General features: G+C 36.7%; 1 protein-coding gene across 1 annotated transcript in view; it reads left to right on the forward strand.

Moving 5' to 3' along the window:
* Window positions 1-20,139, forward strand: part of SLIT3 (slit guidance ligand 3) — a gene marked incomplete at both ends in the record, with an annotated part of 466,941 nt that overhangs the window by 17,834 nt on the left and 428,968 nt on the right. The window contains 2 exons of the mRNA XM_079542234.1: window positions 9,065-9,136; window positions 13,057-13,128. Of these exons, the coding sequence (XP_079398360.1) occupies window positions 9,065-9,136; window positions 13,057-13,128 (144 nt within the window). The remainder of the gene's footprint in view (window positions 1-9,064; window positions 9,137-13,056; window positions 13,129-20,139) is intronic.

The raw sequence follows: 20,139 nt of genomic DNA on the forward strand, positions 1-20,139 counted from the left end.
GGACCAGTTTGGGTCTAAAGAGAGTATGGGCAACAGTGCCAAGATCTTGCTGAAACCAAGGATATCCAGAGGATATCTTCTCTTCACCTGTACTCTGTACAGCTGGTCATCTCATCACACAAAGGCATGATTAAGTATGGTTCTATCAGTTGACATTGTCTCCTACCGATAACTGTATTCTTTGTGTTCTTCATGTGTGTGAGTATGAAAAACATGGATAAAAGTGTTATTATCAGTGACCTACAATCGAGCTCTTCCATTTTTATAATTTGCCCCCTGGAAACAGCTAGCAAGAGGGCAAGCTATCTCTCTAGCTGTTTGAGCTGCAGGCTATTTCTTAAGTAAATTGAAAACGTGTATGTGCTTCCCGTTCTGTGTAAAATTAGTTTGAAGATGTAGAACATCTTTACAATTAATTGTATTGTGGAGTATTTAGAGAGTACCAGTCTTCCTAAAAGTCGGTAAAGAAATATTTTTCTCATGCTAATTTGAGAAATCAACTGTTTCTAGTTTAAGAAGCAAAAAACAACTTGTCTTTTTACATAGAGGTAGGTTGTATTATTTTCTCTTTGATGAAATGAGCTGATTTTTTCGTTTTTCTTCATAACTGAAGTTCGTACTTGCCCGAGTGTTTTGCAAACTAATGGAATCTGTGTGTTTCATAAAATATGATCCCAGGTCTTTATTTCCTGCATTGCCTAAGTTAAGTTGGAAATATGTTAAATCTGAAGATATGCAGATTGTGCTGCCAGAGGGCTTCAGGGTAATGTTATAACTGAGTAGTTTATCATAGTAACTTTGAAGTTCTTGGACTGAAGGCACAAGAGAATTGCCAACTGCCTTCCATGGGGAATTGCAGTCATTTAAGGCTAAGAGGCTAGTGGCACTATGTATCCATTAAAGGCAAGTTAACCCCATAGAAGAAATTCTGGAAAATAGTTAAAATAACAGAACAGATAGTGAGACTAGCCAAAAACAGACATACTGAAGTGAATACATGCAGACATGAGAAAAGACATGTCTCTTGAATGAGCATGGTGCTAGTGTGTTCTCATTCTGCGAACGAAAGTGTTCATAGAGAGGGGCTTCACCGAAGAACCTTGTGACTTGAGTCCCAAAGGTAGCTTTCAGAAACACTGAGAACTCCTCTTGGTTTAAGCTTCTAGAGTGCAGCAGGCATTCAAGTCAATGGTTAACTTACCTTGTGAAAATGCAAGTTTTCTCTAGTTCACCTGGTGTGTGTTTGTGTTCATGGTTACCTTGCAAAGTGAATGGGGGTTGGGCAGACAAATGAAAGAGGCAGATTTTCAGGGGATGACTCAGCCGTCATTCTAGCAGGTGGCTTGGATCGACCAAGTCCTCTAGCAGTGTAATGGCAAAACAATGCAAGCCTTGTTTCTTCAGGCTGCTTGAGTTTCTTCAGACTGCTGCTTGAGTTATTTGGAGGTATTGGGTCCTGTTAGGAATCCGTAATTCTTTAGGATCAGGAATCTGGATTGAATTGTTTATCACGTTGGTTTTAGCTTCCTCATTTTGTATCTGTTACTACCAAGTTGATTTATCATTTAAAATAAATTATTTAGATTGCATGATTTTTTTTCATTTATAATAAGGAATATGTCTCTATCCCCAAAACTGTCACAATTTAGTTCATATAGAAATTATTTTTCTTATACTCTTAATGAACTTTTGGAACTTCTCTACAATTTGTCCTAGTTGAAGTTCGCTTTGATGTGAGATGTAGATGGTGCATTGACTCCTTACCTGTTTGCTTCTTAGGGAACTTCACTTCATAAACTTTGAATTACATAGGACTTATGCAATTTGTTTTGAGAGAAATGAGTGTCTTGATGATTTGTTTATCACAAGTGTGACATAAATGCATATAGTTTGGAGCTGGTACATGGCAGACACTTAGCTCCTGTTCTGAGGTATTCTAAATTGTTATTTATTTGAGATTCTATGACTAGAAATACCTATGTATGAAGAAGCTGGACAAGAAACAATCTTAGTACTGTGTAACGTGTGTAAGAGAGGTCGTTTGAAGTGTGTGATAATTAATTTTTCTTAATATAGAGTATGCATTTTCTCTACTGCTTTTATTTAATTCTTTATTAATTTAAAAGGGAGAACATCTGAGGACTTGAAGTTGAAACTGTTGCTCTAGCTTCCCTTCTCTATGGATTGCAAGTTTTTCCCTCTATATAATTTCTTTTTCATGTAATGTCTTTTTAGATTAAAGACAAATTGATTAATAAGTATTTTCATAAATAGCACCCACATAGGACTTGTGGTATTGAACACTGAGATGCAAAATCAGTTACTGATATCAAATTATGGGTGGCAGAGATGATCTTCATTTTTGTTGTTCAGAGTGCTGCTATTTGCCAATCTGGTACCCAGGAAAAAAAAAGGGAGGCAGACTTCTTCACGGTAGAAAATTCATGGACAATGAATAGCTTTAATCAAATGAAATAATTGGGTTTCTTTCAGGAAGAGAATTAACTTTAAGCAGCTTCTATTCTAACCAAAAGCTAACAGGATTAAGCCTGGAATTTGGTCCTTTTCCAAATCAGCAGAAATTGCAGCTTAGAAAAATCCTTTAAGTAAAAGCTTGTCTTAAAGCAAATATTCCACTTGCAGTTGTAACGATCAGGCCAAGTGGCTTTTGCATACCTCTGAACTTGTGTAGTGCCAGCCTCACAGGCTTAGTAAAAACAGCAACAAAATGACAGCAGCAGCAGAGAGCAAAAAACTTGGTAAGGAGTTGCACTGAGAACTGCGTAGCCAGGAGGCATAGCAGGGAGTCAAAACTGGCTCCAAAATGGATCCCTGGTTAAAATCAATAAGTAATATTTATATGTAGTCTGGAAAAAGGTTGGGGAATTAAGTTAGGGATGCACCTAGTTATGCTCATCTCTTATTGTAGTTGTACATCTTAAAATTTTGAATTACTTCAGACTAAAGCACTCAATATTTCATCAAGTAGCAAATTGATAATTGAGTAATAAAAACTTACTGAAATAGGGCTTTTTAGTGCTTTTTTAAATAATTTTTTTCATCCTTGTGTGTGTAAGCATTTGAATTTTCTATAAGGATTTTGTATTTATACATGTGAGTATTAAATTATTATTTTGAAATGGTTACAAGAGTTCAGCATCTCACTGCCTTTGATTATTGCCTTTTCAAAATAATAATCTGAATGTTCTTGTTGTCAATCTCAGTTCTGACCTTGTATACGTAATAATTACAGGCTCAGATTGTCCAGGTGTATGTGCTCTCTGAGATATAGGAGTCCAGAAGACAGAAGTGAAGAGCACTTAATACAATGTGTCTGTGGCAACTTGATTTACTCCAGGACTTATAAAGGTAATGAAGTTCAAGGACCAGAGCGGTCCTCAGGTAGAACTCTGTCTGGATACTTGGAGAGTGTTGGCTGCTCAGAAGAGTAATTGTCACCTCAAGTGGTGTAGCAGGAAGTCTGTCTAGCTCTTCTGGTGTGGCTTGGATCTGCATAGTGGAATTCTCCAGAGAGTTTTGGTGATGCTTTAAAATATTCAAACGTTGATTTTGAAGTTCAGTAGATTGCCTTGAAAGAAGACATACTTATGCTAAAAACAGATTGACAATAGGGAAGTAGTATCAAAAGCTTTACTAAAACTGATGTTGATGACAGTTCCAGGTTCTTCTCATTTTAATGAGTGCTTTCCACTGAGGTGTTGATGGATCAAAATAAACCTATCTTCCACAGTGGTGTTTTGTTCATTTCTTTGGGACAGTATTTATCTGAACACGGAGCAACCAAGAGTTGTAGCTGGGCCTGTGTATACTTGGAGCAGGATAGGTGTTCTGAGTCAGAATGAAGATCCCTTTGGCCTCACAACATGCAAAGTGCAGGAATTTCACACAGTAGAAATTTCGTGTTGAGTGAGTGTTTCTGCAGATAGAAATATATTGAAGCTAAATATAAATTAGATTCACCGTGACATTATAATTTTCTTTGTGTCTTTGATCCAATTTCTTTTCAAAGCTGCTTGTGTGTTTGCTTCCAACAATTCTTATGAGCCACCATGTATTTGAAAGTCAACCAAGATCAGATGTTAAGGTTTAGCTTTTTGTAGTTGAAACCCACTAGTGGGCTCATAATCAGCTGTCAGGCTTTTTATAAGGGAAATATAAAATATTAAGTTGCCCACAAATACCAGCTGTAAACCACTGAAGTCTGCAACAGTTCAATAACTTTACAGTAACAAAGTTTAGTTGAGTAAGGGGGTAACCTGTGGCAATGGGCTTTTTTTGCAGCAGTGCTAGACCTACTCTAAACAGGAGGAGGAAGTGTTACATAGTAGTTCGTCAAGGTTTTAGTCTATTTTACTTCAAATGGCAGACGAGCCTTGAGGGAAAGCTTGCTTGAACAGGTAGGCGTTCAGAAGGTGAATACTGCTTTTTTAATGCAGAGGAAGCAGTTATCAATAAAATCCAAAGGGTTTAAGGTAAGTTTACTTCATGAAGAAGGGTTGTCTTACAGCTTAGGGTGCTGTCCAAGTAGCTTTACTTGCTGAAATGGAAGCTTTAACGTAGCTCCTAATGTTCAGGATGATTTAATAGGATGATTGACCTTATATGCAGTGTAGGCTGTGTCATTCTACAGGAGTGGAGGAAAAAACAATCTAAGGATGTATGTTGATCAAAGAGCATTCAAGAAAGTCTTTCTCAGTACAGAGTACTGCAGAACTTGCTGAACAGTGGGAATGTTCCTGGGGCTGAAGAAAGAGAGGAATGGAGTTGATGTGTGGGATTGATCTCACAGACTTGAAAGGGGGAAAGAAAAAATCTGTTCCGTATGTGTGACAGGAATGAAAGTCTGTGTACACCTGCTCATGCTGAGGGAATGCGTTGTGCTGAGCATTAAGGCTTATCACAATGGGGAAAACAAGGGGATAGTGACTCTTTGCCTTTTGTGCCCCTCAGCTGACTAAGTTGACTGGGGAGAATTCTGATCTGCTGATGGCTGTGCTTCGGTAGAACTTTTGTTAACACAGGCAAGGGCATAAAAAGCAGATGGGAAACAACATGCAAATGGAACACCAAGCTATTTATGCACTGTTTGCTCCAGAGTTAATTCTTCCCGATGCCTTTGCAGTCAGGTCACCTGGCATGCCAGTGCCAGTTAATGATGCACCAGGGTCAAAAAACTGAACTGCAAACACAGAGGAAATGAAGCTGGAAAATCTGAAAAAATGTAGGCCTTTCCTCAAAGGTATTCCTTGAGAGGAGCATGATTCAGAGGCTGTTACATACTGTGGAAATGCCCTGTTGTTGTTTGTGTGGTGGTATTTTCTTTTTTGTTGTTGTTGATGTTGTTTTGTGGGCATTTTTAAATGTATTTGTTTTGTTTTGTTTCTTTACTTTAATTATTCTTAAATATAGTTGACCTACCTGTCTGTATCAAGGATCATCTATTTCTTCTACTTACAGTTAAAATGTAGGGATTCTTTTCCACCTACGTCTCGTTATCATTATCCCTTGTTTTTGATAAGGGAACAGAAGTAGTTCTTTCTTCTATTATAAAAGTAGGTATGGTCTTAACATGCATAAGCCAACTCAACAGTTTATTTTGTTTTTCTGTACCATTTCATGGCTTAAGATTTTTGCTACCGATAACTATAAGAAGTGCATTTCAATGTTGCAGACCAAATAGTTGTTACTAGTTGTTGCTAGTAGTGTATCTTACGTGCTATTTCAGTTCTGGTAATGTTTTGCTTATGCTTTAGGTTGAAACTATAAGAACACTGTATGGCTTCCATTTTTAATAGCAAAAATCAGTGAAAATTTAACATTATGGAAAATGTAGAATAATTGGACTGACTTGAATCTTAGGGCTTGAGCTTTTAAAACAATCTATGATGTATTCTTTCTTCATGATGTCTATGGCAAATTAAACTGCAGTGGTAAAAGATGAAGATCTCACACTGTAACTTCATTTGACCCCAAATCTTGTAGACAGGCTAGGGTGAGTTTCTTTTTTCTTTTTTCTTTTTTCTTTTTTTTTTGATTGGTTTTTGTTTTGGTCATTGTAAACTCCAAGCTTAATCGTCATTACTGCTGATATCTGAGTGCCAGACTGCACTCAGTTGTGGTGAAGTCTATACAAAACTGTGTGTAGGTTTTTGTTTTGTCCATTTAACCTTTCAGTTACAGTAAGTGAATGCACCAGCATGTTAAAATGACATAAAAAGGAGCTTAATTCCAAATTGGTTTGCAGATGAGGTTTAGGGAACACATGAGAAAACAATTATATATGTTTACCGATTTGAAGAGTCGTTTCTCCAACGAATGAGTGCAGTTACCCGTTCTCATCCGTGTAGTCAAGATTATGTTTAATTAAGGGTGACATTCATATTAGAAGAGACTCTGTTCTTGTGTCTAGAAGCATTTGGGGAATGTGGAAATTATGCTAAGAAATCAGTTCTATTTCTTTGAATGTTGAAAATATACCTTTCAACAAGCTTAAATTCAACATATCCAACTGCTCCTTCTTCGGCAATGTGAGTTACAGTTGAAAAATGAAATTAGATACTATGACAAGTGCTTTTTATTTAATGCTGTAGAAGAATATGCTTCTTCTCATAAAAAAATAAACGCTTTTGATTCAATGTAAATTATTTTAAGCATTTCTTGAACAGTTGCATATTTGTTAGTAGTAGTACATCTATTCTGCTGACCGAGTCTGATGTGAGGTGGAAAAAAAGACTGGTTTAAGTAGCAGCTGTACTGTAGGCTGCACGTATGTGTGGAATTGCGCGGTAAAAAATTATTAAATTGTGCTAGCCAGGTCAACATTGCCAAATGTTCTTACTTGTATTTGATGGAAGGATCAAAGATTATTTTTCCTAGTTATTTATGCATCAACATTTTAAAGCTGTTGTGTTTTTTTGTTTGTTTTCCCCTGTAGGATAGTGTGTGAAAGATTTCATATCATTTAACTGTTCTACTTTGAAAGCTTTCATATTTCCTTTGCATTAATATTTGTGAAGCACTTACAGGCTTCACAAATTTCACAAACTTCACAAACACTTACAGTGTTAGCCAGCCTAGGCAGCATTTCTCAGAATGCAGAGGGGACAGCTGAAGCATTCCTGGATTCCTTTTTGTACCTGCAGAAGTATTCAACTTGAAACACTTACCTTTTTTTTTTTTTAGGAATTATTTCCAGGTCAAGGTTTCTGATGAATGTGCATAAAAATGGGACTGTTACTTTCCTTTATCTTGTTGAGTTTTATTAGAAATGGAAAAGAAATGGAGCCTTTGTATATATAGTAGAGAACACATTAATGCAGGGACTATGATAAAACTTAATTTCACAGGACAATTCTCTACTTTCTCTTGTAAATTTATGATCTCGTTGTCTTTAGGAAATGACAAGCCTCATGACTGATTTTTCATATCAGACTGTTTTCATCCATAAACAACAAAACTTGTTGGCATGTGTTTACAATCTTGTGATCTTCAGAAAAATACTCGGTTTTCTATTGGCATAATTATTAACCCAAGAGCTTGCATGTTGGTATTTTTAAATTATATTTAGTGATGTCTTACTAGGCATAAAATATGAATCAGATGGAAAAAAAAATACTCCAATGTTAAGTTTTGCTTTTTTTTGAAGTACTTCTTGTATCTAGGAAACTGTCAGAACATACTTGTGGTGTGAAATTGAAGAAATATACCTGCTTTAAAGTTAAGTTTGCTGGATTTTGCTTATGCAGAAATAAGCCTGACTGAGTACTAGGGGTAAAATCTAGCTGTTTCTCATTCCTGGTGATCAGCACTAAGTCAAATAGAAGAGTCTGGGCAGGAAAAAAGGAAAATTAACAAAAGATGCTCAACCAGGAGGACTTCTGGAGGTGCCCGGTAAGGGCAAATCCAAAGGAGAGAAACAGCACAGAACCTATGGCATCCCCATTTCAGCAGTTGCTGCTTTGAAGATGACACCTCTGAAATGACAGAAAGACTCTGTGTTAGGAAATGAGGTGTTATTCTGCAGTTACCCTGCAGTTTAGCATCCTGAGAGCAAGCTTTGAGTAAGATTCTTAAGAGTAGGATTGAATTATGGGTTCCTTCATTTTTAATTTGATGTATTTTAGACTTAAATAGAATATGACTCAAGCTGAAGAGTGTTTTGTTTTAATGTCTATTAAGATACATGTTTTAGATATGAAATTCTTTTGTGTTTTTGATGTGCTCGTTACAAAAAAAACTGGACAGCCCAAGATCTGATTGCAGTGGGTTTTCCTTTTTGTAGATAAGATGCCAATTTCTTACTAATTTGGAATCTAGAGCATAAATTATCACAAATTGAAACAGTGCAGGAAGTAATATTTGGTATGTGACTACATGAGGAAAATGTGTTGACACATAACAGATGTGTTAGAAAATAGAGGATTCAAGTGAAGATAGACGATGCAAATTGGCAATTTGTGATAAGCATGGGCAACAGGTTGGTGTTATGAACAGTATCTTCTGATTACTGGCATTTCCAAAAAATGGGTTGTTGAGCCTGCCTGGTTAGGATGCTGGGAGGGAGCAGATCTGTAACTACAAATCTTAAATTTGTGAGGGTTGCCCTATGCTTTCTAGTTTTCCCATCAAGCCGTAGTTAGCCAAACTTTGTGCATTAGGCTGTGTGCATCAGGCATCACTTGGGCTTGGAATAACTCCAGAGTTGAGTGTTCATTTGGGGCAGAGTACTGCATTTCAGCTGTACCATAAAAATCAGGTCTTGAATGTATTTTTGGCTCTCAAAAGTTTGTTGTCTTGAGGGAGATGTAAAAGTATAGCATATGAGCACCTATATAGAAGTTGGAAAACTTCTTGTGAGAGAGCAGTGAAGTAAACAAAGAGGAAGAGGCAGGACAAAGGATCCACTTCTTTCAGATTTCAGTGGAAATATTAATTTGTACAATTTGAGTAGCTGATAGATACTGCACTGATGGAGATGCTTTCTCCTATCAGGACTTTGGATGTCATTTACAATGTCTCAGTGCTGTGTTTTTTTCTCTTACAGTGATCTAGAAAAAAATAATATAACGAGAATCACAAAGATGGACTTCTCAGGACTGAAGAATCTCCGTGTCTTGTGAGTATAACACGAAACTCATCCCTCTTTAGAAGATTATCTTGGGCTGCTTGTACTAAGGATGCTGATAGTCGTAGAGATCAAGTGTTAATAACTTCTGCACACTACTGAGTTAGTGGTAGTATTTTAGAGTAGGCAATTGGAACGGTTTGTGACATGAAGTTAATTTTAGTTCTGTGTTCAAGTCTGAATGTAGTCTCAGAGCTGTTTGATTCTTCGGGTTTCTTAATGGCTTTTAACAAATACTGCTGTAAGAGTTTTGGTCCACCTCACAATTTGCTTGTGCATAAATAAATTCTACTGAAACATGAGAAAATAGGACTTTCAGATCTTGTTAACATCAGTACGTTTGCACAAGATTAAGAGTAACTTCAGAACAGTTATTAGCTGTGGAAGTTGTACACAAGGAAACCTATGAGGGTTTTTTTTGTTTTGTTTTGGTTTTGTTTTTTTTTTTTTTTTAAATGAAGTAATAAATACAAAAACGTTAGGGGGTCTCTTGATCTAGAAGTACCAGTCAGGAGTTCAGCTTTAGTTCCAAATGGGCCTTGGACAACAGAAGGTGAAACATTAATCACATTAATCTACAGGTTTTTTTTTTCTAAAACCAGCCTGTTTAAAGCCAATTAGTTCTTAACTTCCTTGTTTTGGTTTTATGAACCTCAAAAAGGAGCATGCAGTTAGTGATGAAATATAGAACTATTTCATAGATATCTATTATAGCTGCACGTATATTTTTTTGTTTTTTGTTTTTAAATCTTGGATCAAAAGAACAGGAAATACATTTGATGCTTTGTCATTAGCTTATTATTTCTCCTTAGTTACTCTAACAACTATGGCATATTTATGCTAGGCTTTGAATGAGATGGGAATGTCATATCTGGGGTTAATTAGCAAGGTGTGTCATTAAGGTGTCTTTGAATATCATGTAGAGTACATGAGCATTTACCTTAGAGCTTCAGTAAATTTAAGTATACGAGCGAGTGATCAATTGTTATCTTCATTAATGGTGAGTAGAAATGTTTCAGTTCTTCCAGGAAAAGTCAAAGGTTCTTTCTGTTTGAAGGGAATTCATTTGTCCCTTGAATCTTCTCTGACTGACTTTCTGAATTACATCAAACAATCTAGATTCCCTCCAGATCAGTATGGAGGCAGGCATAGATGTTGGTGTCTCCCCATAAATACAGAGGGAATCTGCTATTTCCTTGTGAAAAGCAAGTTTTATGCGTTACTTTCATACGCAGATCTGAATATACGGATTTTGTTATTTGTGCACCTATGAAGTGGGGGAAAAAGCTAGATGAGAGCAACAGTCCTGAATGCAATGTGATGAGTTAAGGTTAAGCTGCAAGGTTCTGGGTTTTTCCAGAGCTCTCTTAATGTATCTATGGCCTTCTGCCTGCGTGTAGCTTGTATTTGGGCACTGAGTGCTACTGTGGAAATGCAGATTCGCAAATGTTAGTAGAAACATTGCAAACATCAGAGAAGGTCTGATGTGTTGATGTGTATTTAAAAGCTATGACTAAGATGTTTTTTTGAAAATGTTTCTGAAATATGATTTTTTTTCTTTCTGCTAACAGTAACCAAGAGGGCAAAATTCAAATTTTCACTTAAATATTAGTTTTCTGAAAGAATTACCTGGTTCTGTTTATGAGGTGCCCTTTCAAATGACTACATGCTGTGTATGTCACCTACTTCACTGAAAGCAGTTTATAAACTGTTGTACCTAATGCCTAGTTTTAGTAATCAAGGCAGGAACGTAATTTTGAGTCCCAGTGCTGATAGAGCCAGTTTGGTTTTCATGTTCTTGTTAACTCCTTTCCTGAAACAGCTCTTAGAAGTTAAACACATGGATCTGCCAGCACCCCTTCAAAACTTCGGTTTGATTGCCCTCTGCAGTTGGTCTTTTCCTTTGATTGCCTTTTAAAATAAGTCCTCAAAACTGCTGCATTAAATTATTGATAATTCAGTTGGTAAATTAATCAAAATCTGCCAGGGAAAAGGCAAGTTTTTTCTGCTTCTATCTAAGTACTATTGAACCAAGAGAGCGTTTCTGACCTAGCAGTGAAGTCATTTAGATTTCTTTGGCTTCTATTGCAGTGGTGAATACCAGCAAGGATGGAAGTCTGCATTATAGTACTGTTTACACATACAGTAGATGGTTTTTGTTGCCTTTTTCTACTGTCTGTAGTTAGGTACTACCTAAGCCACTACAGACACTTAAACTGAACATCCTTAACTAAAAGCAAAATATGCAATTGCCAATCTTGATTTGAACTGTTTGTTTTGTGCTTGTTTTAGGTTGTGTAACACCTTGAGCCATTCTGAATGGTGTCTGGAGTATTTCTCATAAGAGTCATCAGGAATAAAAGCGGAACATGCCTATTAGAAACCCCATAGTTTCTAACGGTTTTGTCTTCTGACAAAAGTCTTATGACTGTCTGTAACCCAGGATATGCCATTTCGGCATTTGCTAATCTGTTCTTTGTAGGTCTTTGCCATGTATTTCACTTTTTCATGTCCCTGACGTATCTATTATGTGGTTGAGTTTTTCTTCCACTTTGTACTGCTGAACTTTGGGTCTTCAGAAGTCCTTCACATTTTCCTTCATTTTACTTAGCTAGAGTTAGGAAGGCCATAAGAGAAAGCGATTCTCCGTTATTAACAACCTGCTCTTTTCCTTTTTTTCTCCATGTGTGACGGGAATATAGTGGGAGGAGCGGAAATAGGAAACCTGTTTCAGAGTGCCTAGACAGGTGGTCTAGTCTTCTTTAGAGACTTCATGATGAGGAGAACAAATAAATGACTCAGAATCTGGTAGAGTGGTAGAACACAAGGAAGCTGCCAGTCTCAAACTGACAACAAAGATGGAAAATATTCCTTTTTCTTTTGTATCTTATAACTTCATTTTTTTTTCTCCCTCTTCCTTTTAGGAACAGACTTCATTTGTTTGCCTTTCTTTTTGATTTTTTTTTTCCAATCAGTTTTCATTGCTGTGGACTTGTCTTTTGCTGTCTTTCTTCACAATCACTGTTCAGTTGAGAATCCTAGGATTGGGTGCAAAGTGGCTACTGCGGAGAGGAGTGCATTTCCACTTATCACAGTCTGGTCTGAAGCCAAGCTTACTACAAATTACATTCTTCCTTTCTGTTATCTTAGCTAAAGCCATGTACAATATTCTGAGGGCCTGGAGTGCATACTGTTATCCGAAGCAGAACTCGGTGTGTGCTGGAAGTCAGCACTGAGAGGGAAGGTTAACTTAAATAATGTATCTGCTGCTTGGCTTGTACTTTACCTGTGAAGACCACTTCTGCTGTGTGAATGAGTAGTAATTTCCTTCACAGTGTAAATCAAAGAGAAGTTGGTTTCCGTTGTTTATTACTTATCCTAGCCTCAGAGGGTGAAGAAAAGCAAGGTCCCACACTGGGAATAGTGGAAATCTAGGAATTTTCTCTTATTTTTCACAATGATGTACAGACTGTGTACTGTTGTCAAACATAACTGGTATGGCTGCAAGAGACCAAACTGCTTTGGACTGCTTACAAATAACTTACTCTGTGGTAAGCCTGAAATCTTTGCAGAACATGAAGACTGGATAAAATTTTTTTTTACCTTTTCTGCTATTGGCTGTAGGATTCAGTCCTCTTTCCCAGTAACATTAGGTAAACTAAAAGTATGTACTTGAGAATGTATCAATCAGTCTCTAAACCAACATCTTTCTGACCATGATGGTTACAAATGTTTTTGGAACAAAAACGGTTACTGAATCTGGCAGTCAGGACGTGAATTTTTAATCCATTTCCTGCTAGTGACCTAAAGAGCTTGAACTGTTAGTTCTGTGAAAAGCTATTTTATAACATGTGTGAAATGGAGGAACAGTTATGCTGCATTAAAATTAATTGATATTTCTGAAATTGCAGGCACTTGGAAGAAAATCAGATTAGTGTGATAGAACGTGGAGCATTTCAGGATCTAAAGCAACTTGAACGACTGTAAGTATCTCATGTTCAATACTTCCACATAGTCTGGCATTTTTCTACCACACTTCCAATGATTGCTTATATTTCGTGATTAAAAACAAACTCTTAAAAAAAAAAAAAAAAAAAAAAGACAAGAAATGACCAAAGTGAAATGGTACCTTCCTGAATTAAAGCATACTCTTAAACAAAATTGACTTGATATTATATGATAGATCATGCTTGAAAGAAAATGTACAACCACTCAGCAGGGAAGTCAGAACCATCATTGGCACTGGAGTCTGGACAACATTTTTGAAAGAACTTTATCGTGGCAACTTTTATAACTAGTATGTACATGAAGAAAGATTTGTTTATAATCCTTATTTATAAAGTTAAATAAAATTTAATTAGATTAGATTCTAATGGAAGATGTAATTGTTCTCTCTGAGAACCAGAGTATTTCTAAAATTGCTTTTGGTCATAATTTTCTTTTTAGCTCCATTTCATTTAAGGTTGCATGGTGCCACTGATAGATAGATTCCAGGATATCGTGCTGGGCTTGGTGGAGGAAACTAGACAGTCAGATTTCTTCTGCTTTTGATGGCAATCAAAATAAATACAATTTATTAATTTGAAAACCACCTTAATGCAAAATCGAGCTTGTAGGAAATTATGTCTTGCAGGAGAGTGAAGTTAAATATCAGTAAATGCAAAAGTACTACTTTTTCAAATTGCTACTCTTATTTGGGTCATGAAGCATTGTCATGAATCTAGGTTAATTTTGTTTGCTTATGGTAGGAGAAGAACTGAATTTCTGTAATACTGGGAATTACTCTTTGTAGGTGACTATAAAGAAATAACATGCTGGTTTGGAATGCTTTTTTGATAACTGAAGAAGCAGATTTCTTTTATGCTTGATAATCCGTAAGGCATTTGTTGGACTTTTCTAATTGATTTTCTCTCCAACATAGCTTTGAAGAGTTAAGTTCACAGTAGCAATTGTTGAAGAGAACTCTGGAGTATTGAGCATATGCTGGGCTAAAGCTGTTTCGCATGGTTTCAGGATTAGGCTTTTGTTTAAGTTGTTTAATTGTTGCACTGATCTTTTCAAAATGAATTAACTCACGGTTTTTTCTTCATTTACAAAGCTACCTTATTAACAGTAAGGGGGATGAGTTTCAAATTCTAATTACAGGCCACTTTTCCAATTCCTAGACCTATATTGCAGGGCAAGAGTTCTGTCATGACTGATTCATTTCACACTTCTTAGTAGAGGTAGGGAGACTAAATAAATAAATAAATAAATAAATAAATAATTATATACACATTTCTTAATTTTCCAAAATTGAGCACTGCCTGATGCTGCAGAAAACAGCTTGTTCAGATTATACCTTGTCTGTGACAGTCAGTACCCTAACTACCAAGTTTCAGTTTAATGAAATTATCAGATTTAATTCAGATAAATTTAGTTAAATTATGAAATGAGTTATGAAAAAAAGTCTGGGAGTCAGACCTGCTATCAGGAATCAGAAATGATAAATACTAAAGCACTCTCTTAATGTGTTGCTTTTCTGTAGAGCTTGCTCTCCTACCAGATGAACGTAATGCATCTTGTGAAACCAGAAGTTAGGAAATATGATACCTTTAATAGCATCTGCTTGAGTATGTGATGTTGGAAAGTCTCTCTCTCTTTCCTTTTCTTTCTTTCTTTCTTTTTTTTTTATTTGAACTCTTTAACTTGGCCTGTTAAACACACTCTCTCTGCTTCTCTTTTAAGATTGCCTGTCATTAAAATATTTCCTAAATGAATGTAGTACGAAAGGGAGGCCTGGAAACTCACAACTTTTTGTCGGTGTTTTAGCTTAAATCATCTTTAAGACAGAACTATAAATCTGATATATATATATATTCTTTTATTTTATTTTTTTGCTATGACTCAGTAGGCTTAGGAAAATGAACTGTGGAAAATTTGGCATAACTTATAAAGGCTGAATTGCAACATTTTAGGTAGTATTAAAGCTATTTTGTTTAGTATTGTCAAAATTGCGAAATGTTAATGAAGAAAGTATGATGGTTGAATTAAAAAGAAATTGGCTTTTTTCCATTTAATTTCTTTCAAATAACAAATAAAAATTGCATATATTGCTTCAATTCTGGAATAACATTCGTTTTTGATATATTGAAATGGATGCAAAAAGTAACCATTAAGTTTTTTTTGAAACAAAGCAGCTGCATTGAGTCTGACTTTAAAACAGGAGCAATTTTGATATATGGTATTTTGCCAGGAATAAAAGTTTTAATTCAAAGTAACAGTTGAATTATATTGTTCCCACACTCCTCTGTGGAAGTGATTGAAAGGGCACAGAGCATAACCTCAGGTGGATATTATTTTAGATTGGCATAGTTTCACATGTGTGGATATTGAAACGAATTCATCAGTATTAATGAAGTAAATGAGCAGTTTTGTTTGTGAAATGTGTTGTATGGCTCTGCATAACAGTAAGCATGTTTTGAATAAAATATCTCTACACTACTGCTCTCCCAGACACCATAATGATCTCTCTCCACTTACTTGGGTCTCATTGTTTGTAACGTGTTCTAATTTTTTAAAATGGGAGATTAATACTTACCATATAGATGGAGCATCTAAAGGCGTGACCTAAGTAACAGAAGGCAAGATGTTGTAAGAAATCATATATTCCTTAGTAAAGTCTGGCAGTGTTGATTCAAGGAAGCACATAGTGCACGGTATGGCAAAAGAACAGAGAAATTGTGTGTGGAAGATAGAAGTCACTGCTTGCACTGACTCTTCTTTAGTTTTACAGAGGAAAGCTGAAGAATAAGCAGTGGTTGCTTATTGCTTGTTTTGGTTTCTTCTACCATTGCCTCGTATAGAAATGTGTTGGTTTTTTGTGTAAGTTGTTCTTTTGAGTTCTAAGATTCAGAATTGTTGACAGTATCCACTGGTGCTCAGCACATTGGAAAACCAGGAATGCTTTATTCCAGGTAATTTCAATAGTTTTGCTCTAAAACACACAGGTGATGTAGCTGACCATAAAATGTTTGTCAGCTAATATACAGTATTAATAGATTTAATTGGTCCAAACATATTACTGTCTTTTATTTATTCTGATGGTGTTGGATGTCAAACAAACTGACAGTGCTTTTGTGCAGTGCAGTATCAATTCAGACAATCTATAATACTTCTAGACGTTACGTGCTAATGCAGGCTTATATGTCTGAGGTGCTAGAATGACCTCAGAATGTCTCCTCCATGGCTTGTTAGCAGCTTTTCTAGCTGTCAGCTTTTATTTGGCTCCAGAGTGCTGCTTTAGAAAAGGTATGACAAAGTAACAATGACTGATAGACTTTGCAGCGCAGGCATATGCATCTGTCCAATAAGCATTTAAGTTATGGAGATACTTTGCTAAAACTTAGAAGTGCCAGCGGTAAATTTGGCATCTGCCCCCCTTGTCAGTAATTATTTTAGAGCATCACTTGTTGAGGTATAAAAGGCTTCAGATTCTAATTCTTTTTAAACTTGTTCCATTCTGCAGTTTTTTCCTAGTAGTTAAGTGAAAAAGGTCTGACTTTGATCTTTTCTGGTTTTGTTTCTGTGGTTTTGAAGTAGTGTGCATATGCCCATACAAACACAGTTTGTACTGACAATGAATTATACCCAAATTTATTTTGAATTTTGACATTTTGGCTATATGCTGTGATGTTAACGTGTGTAAAATGCGAAGATAAAATTATTACAAAATTTCGTATGCAAAGAGGAGCAAGAGGAAAGAGGCACACTGGTGGGCCTAAAAGATGAACTGAAATTTCTTTCAGAGCCAGATGTCACACGTTTATGTGAAAAATGATGCACGATCTAAGACACCAGCTGATCCTGACTTTTCCATAGCCAACTGCCAGAAATTGTCACGTAGCTGTATTATCTTCAAAAGGCTGGACTTTGGCTGATGGCTGGTTCTTTCTACTCAAATCAGTGTCTTTAGCTAGCATAAAAGATCTCAACATCTGAAAACACTAAAACCATGTTTTTGTTGTTTAAAGGAGTGGGGAAAATGTATAAGCACGGCCAAATCAAATCTTTTCAAAGTTAGGAAAATTAATTAGCTTAAAAAAAAACCAAATGCGCAAAAACTAGAACCAAATTTTAACCCTAGCATATATGTATATGGTTTTGGTTTTGTATGTGCTAAGACCAAGATCAGAATGGCAATTGTATTTGACCTTTAGCAGCAGAGACACCACTGTGTTTTGGATCTCTGTAAGCTGCTTCCTAAATGCTTGATTAACGGTACTGAAGTCAGTTTATTTGGTGTAGCACTGTCAAATTTGTATTAGCGACCAAAGATGCTAAGGAGAAGAATTGTAATGAGATGCTTCACAATCTGGATTTAATATATTGAGATTGAGTAGGCTTTAAATAAATCATGTAATACAAAAAGCATCTTCCATAATTAACGGGAAGAGTGGAAGTTTGCTAAGTGCTTCAGAGTAGGCAAAATAATAAAGGCATTGGACAGTTCTCTGCTGTTGTAAACAAAAGCTTATTGCAAATCTTTGGCAGCGCAGACAAATCTATGGTGTTTATACAAGGTTTGCAGTGTGTGCAGTTTAGAAGAATTTCTGGAATTGCACACATGATGCTTTTTTCATTTGTGAAGCCATATGGATTTGTAAATATGAAAGACAGTTTGCATGTAACCTTTCAGAAGGAAGCTTTGTTTTCTGTCTGCATTTCCCTATGACATTTTGGGTAACATATCCAGTTTGAGATCGGTAATCATGAAATGTTTATCTGGAAATGCAGGAGATTGAAATTGCAGTCAAATGGATTTAGAGCTGTGAGCTGATATTTCATCAATTTCATTATTTACATACTTCCTTCTTCCTTCTCAAACTGAGGTGTGTAAGTTGGGTTGTGCTTGGTTTGCTACCAAACTGCTGAGGCACATGATGTGCTCCAGGAGTGCAAAACATCACCCTCCTTTCTGGGCCCTGCTCTTGGGACTGCTCTTCACACAGGATCTTTTAGTTTCAGATGAGGACAGAAATGGTAATCCAGGTCAGCTGAGGCATCTTGAAAGTTGCCTTCTTTGCATTTGGGAGGAATGGTATTTCATTCCTGTCATCCATGTGTAATAACTAAGATTTCCCCCGACTTTTAAGGAAGTGTGTACAAGTGTCAAAACCTGCATTTATCTTTCATACTGAGAGGAATTATTGCTGCAACAGTGCATCATCAGTTGGGTGAGATGAACCTATACTATCTAATGTTGCGTGTCAACAAAGTAAACTTCTGTAAATGGCAGGAATCAGTTTCTAAGACCAGTTGTAAGCTTAGCAACTCTTTGATAGAGCTGAGAAAGAATAAATAAAATGATATTCAGTTTTTGGCATCTTCAGACATGATGTTCTCCTGATTTGAAGAATAGCTAACTCTTGTGTTTTATGTTGCCTGAATCTTTGAGCTGGTAATATGCAGCTCCTGGTACCGTTGGCCTCCTGACTTGCAAGTTCAAGCCATATTTTTTGATATTTGTTCATATTTTTGCCCTTAACATCTGAAAAATTGTCTGGGTTGAGAGGGGAGGGAAATCTACAACAGACATCTGAAAAGGCACTTTTTAATCTTGCATTTTCAAGAGAAGTCTACTGTTGTCCCAGACGCGCTCCAGTAAATGACTGTTGACACTGAGAATTCCAGTGTGATGAGGTAGAATGTTTGGGTGCAATATCTGAAGAGGTGTTACTGGTCTTCTTCTTTGATGCAACTGACACAGTGTCACGGAGTTGACCAGATCAATCTATGTCCGTGACAGGGGCGACAGGCCTCTGCCCTCTCCCCCCCCCCACCCCAGTCCCACAAAAATGGGAAGGAAGGAAGGAAAAGAGCAGCGGCAACAATCTATGGAGGAAAACTTATTTTACTATAATATTGGAATACAAGATAACACAATATATATAATTTAATTGAAATCGAAATGAATAAATCAGACAAGATGAGAGAGAGAGAAAGAGAGAGAATTCCCGGAACCGAGTCAAACCTGAAAGGCTTGGAAAGGCTAGGAAAGCACCCTCCAGCACCCACTGCCAGGCAGCAAGAGCACGCCTCCCCCCCCCACCCGGAAGGGCCAGATCCCGTGACTTCTGTGACGTACAGGGATAGGGGCAGTGACACTTTAATGCCCCGGACACTACATGATGTTTTGATGTGGAATACTGAAACCCAGAAACAAAAAACAAAACAAAAACAAAAACATAGAACCATGACACACAGTTGTGGAGAATGGAGCACGCTGTACTGCAGGATCTTCCTAGGACAGAGTCACTGCCATTCTTGGTTACTCACCAGTATTTAGTATTTGGCCTGAAGTTTTCTTTCCAGACAATCCCTCTGAAAATACATGGGAAAGTGACAGATTTATTTCTGTCTGATTTAACCTGCATAGGTACAGTGTTGATACCGGTTTTGAGAATTGAATTGTAGTGTTGTTTTTTCTTTTCTTTGATAGTGGGTCTTCCAAGTGGCCAAGATGTAGTTTTTACCACTTAGGTGGTGACAACATTACTCTATCTGCATGATGGTTGGACCTTGATTAGCAATAAGGTATCAACAGATACTCACATACCAGCTTTCTAAGTTCACGAAGTACTTTAAGTACATTAAGCTTTTGCACAGAGTTCCGTAATTTGATCCTGCTTCAGAACCCTGAGGCTAGAGGAAGGAAAAGTCTCCACAGTATCATTAGTGCTGTTTACAGGTATGCACATGCTGTTTCTACAGATTACAGGAAATTGTACTCCCTGTCTCTGCCTTTTGTCTTTATCTTGGAGAAGTGCTTTCCTGCAGTGACGTAATAAGAGTTGCATTGGAGTTCCTGTTTAGCTTTGGTGGCAGAAGTAAAGCAAAAGTTCTCAGTGTTTAATGTTCACCTGAAATAAAATATAGTCCCTGAATATGTCATAACTATGTGCAAGTCCATCAGGAATGTGCTGCATCTTCACGTGGCACTGTGCAGCTCTTTG

This window comes from Tetrao urogallus (genome assembly GCF_951394365.1).
Source record: "Tetrao urogallus genome assembly, chromosome: 14".
Taxonomy (NCBI): domain Eukaryota; kingdom Metazoa; phylum Chordata; class Aves; order Galliformes; family Phasianidae; genus Tetrao; species Tetrao urogallus.